The following is a 1,816-nucleotide window of genomic DNA, read 5'->3' on the forward strand; positions in this document are numbered from 1 at the left end:
TGAACACGAACGAGCCACGTGGGTGTCAGGTTTTTTAGCAGGTGAAGGAGCTGCGACTCGAACCAGTAAAGACCCTTCTTGTACTTTTTAAAAATCTTTATCCCGTTGATTCACGCTGATATCCTACTGTTAGCGCATCTGCCAAAATTATCTTGTTTCCATCATTTGGGTTATTTGTTTACTGTGAACTGAAAAATATATGAAAGCATTGAACTTAAAGGTAAACACACGCCAGTTCAAACGGAACGTGAAAAAAATCAATTTCGTAAAGCAAGCGTTGTTGCATAATTCATGCCAGTATAAAAAGCCACTTGTTCAATCAATCCTTCAAGGACTAACGTAAAATACTTGAGCAAGTTAGTTTTTTCGACATTAAATGCAGCTAATGAAAAACGCTTTTTGCACTTTCAAAAATATAATTACGGCGAAATATAATCTAATCAACTCGATAGAATTGAACCTTTTTGGCAAGAACTTATTTTCTTCGAAGATCATTTTGGCCCCTGAATTTCGAACCAAAGCAAATGTCAACTCCATACGTCCTCTGTAATTACTTTCAACGAATCATATGTTGCTTCAAATGTCAAATTTATTCTCTCAAATGCGTGGGTGTTTGCATATGACTTCTTTCACATGCAAATGTACATGACCATTTGCCTTAAGTTTGAATTGTAATTGAACAGCGCGAAACAAGGAGGTTCGAGTACAGTCCGTGCTACATCAGAATTTTTTCACACATTGCCAGGATTGGATTAATTTAATTTTTTTATTGGCTTAAGAAATAAAGTTCCATACTTGAAGCTTGGACTTTTCTAACTTATCGTTCATTCATAATTTCTATTCCAACCTTTACTTTGTATGTTTTACAATATATACATTTTGTCCGAAATGAAACAGAAATCCTGTTTCGTGTATCAAAAATTCGCGGGACAACGCAACAAACGCATTGAATGTTTTCAGTGCTTGCACTTTCACGTTTGAGAATGTCGATCATTTCCATTGACGGTTTCCGTTGCGAAACTCAAAGAGGAAATTGGGTTTCTTTATTTGACACGATTTACTGTCTGTAACTACTAAAGCGTGATACACTGAATCGACCAAACGATTAACTATCAATAGACTAAAAACTAGCGCAATATGAATTAGGACCAAGATTTTCAGACAAGTTTATTCGCCCACTTTTAGCATTGAAAATAGGTCTTCACTTTCTAATTTAAGACTTAGTAATGGTTAAGATCTCTCCACTCCAAGCTCGCTTCAATGTCAGTACACTGTTCATCTCTTCCGTACAGTACAAAATTGATCAGACCACAAAAGGAAGTTCGTTCTGCACCTAAGACCCCGTAGAATCCGCGGGAGAACGTGTCACTCCATGTTCAAAAAGCCAACGACATTTCATGATCATTGCTTTAAACTTGGCAATCCAACGCTACTATCCTCGCCATCGACATCTTCGTCATTTTGTAACAATTTTATCACCGCTTCAAACTGTGGACTGCATTTCACGTTTGCGCAGAGAGAAATCTTTGTCGAATCGTCGGTTATCGTGGGCATGATAGTGTTTCTTCTTAGACCCTTTTTCTCTTTCTTCCCCCGCCACTTCATAGCCATGGTCCTGGCTTTGACGATAGCTGAAATCGAGTACTTTGACCCTGGACCAGGAGTAAAGGGATTCGAAGTACTCCTGAACTCAACAGGCTCCGTAACCCTCTCAGGGGATTCTAGTCGAGAACGCCACGCGTCAACTTGTTGTTTCAGCCTTTCGTGAGACTCGCCTTGCCGCATCTTACTACTTTCGATAACTCCATCCTTGAAG

General features: G+C 38.9%; 1 protein-coding gene across 1 annotated transcript in view; it reads right to left on the bottom strand.

Annotated features, from left to right (window-relative positions):
• Positions 1-747: 747 nt before the first annotated feature.
• The window catches only part of LOC138060387 (uncharacterized), a 1,556-nt gene continuing 487 nt past the window's right edge, over positions 748-1,816 (bottom strand). The window contains exon 1 of the mRNA XM_068906143.1: positions 748-1,816. This exon is cut by the window's right edge and continues 487 nt beyond it. Coding sequence (XP_068762244.1) covers positions 1,402-1,816 — 415 coding nt within the window. The 3' untranslated portion in view covers positions 748-1,401.

Source organism: Montipora capricornis, chromosome 8 (assembly GCF_036669925.1).
Source record: "Montipora capricornis isolate CH-2021 chromosome 8, ASM3666992v2, whole genome shotgun sequence".
Taxonomy (NCBI): domain Eukaryota; kingdom Metazoa; phylum Cnidaria; class Anthozoa; order Scleractinia; family Acroporidae; genus Montipora; species Montipora capricornis.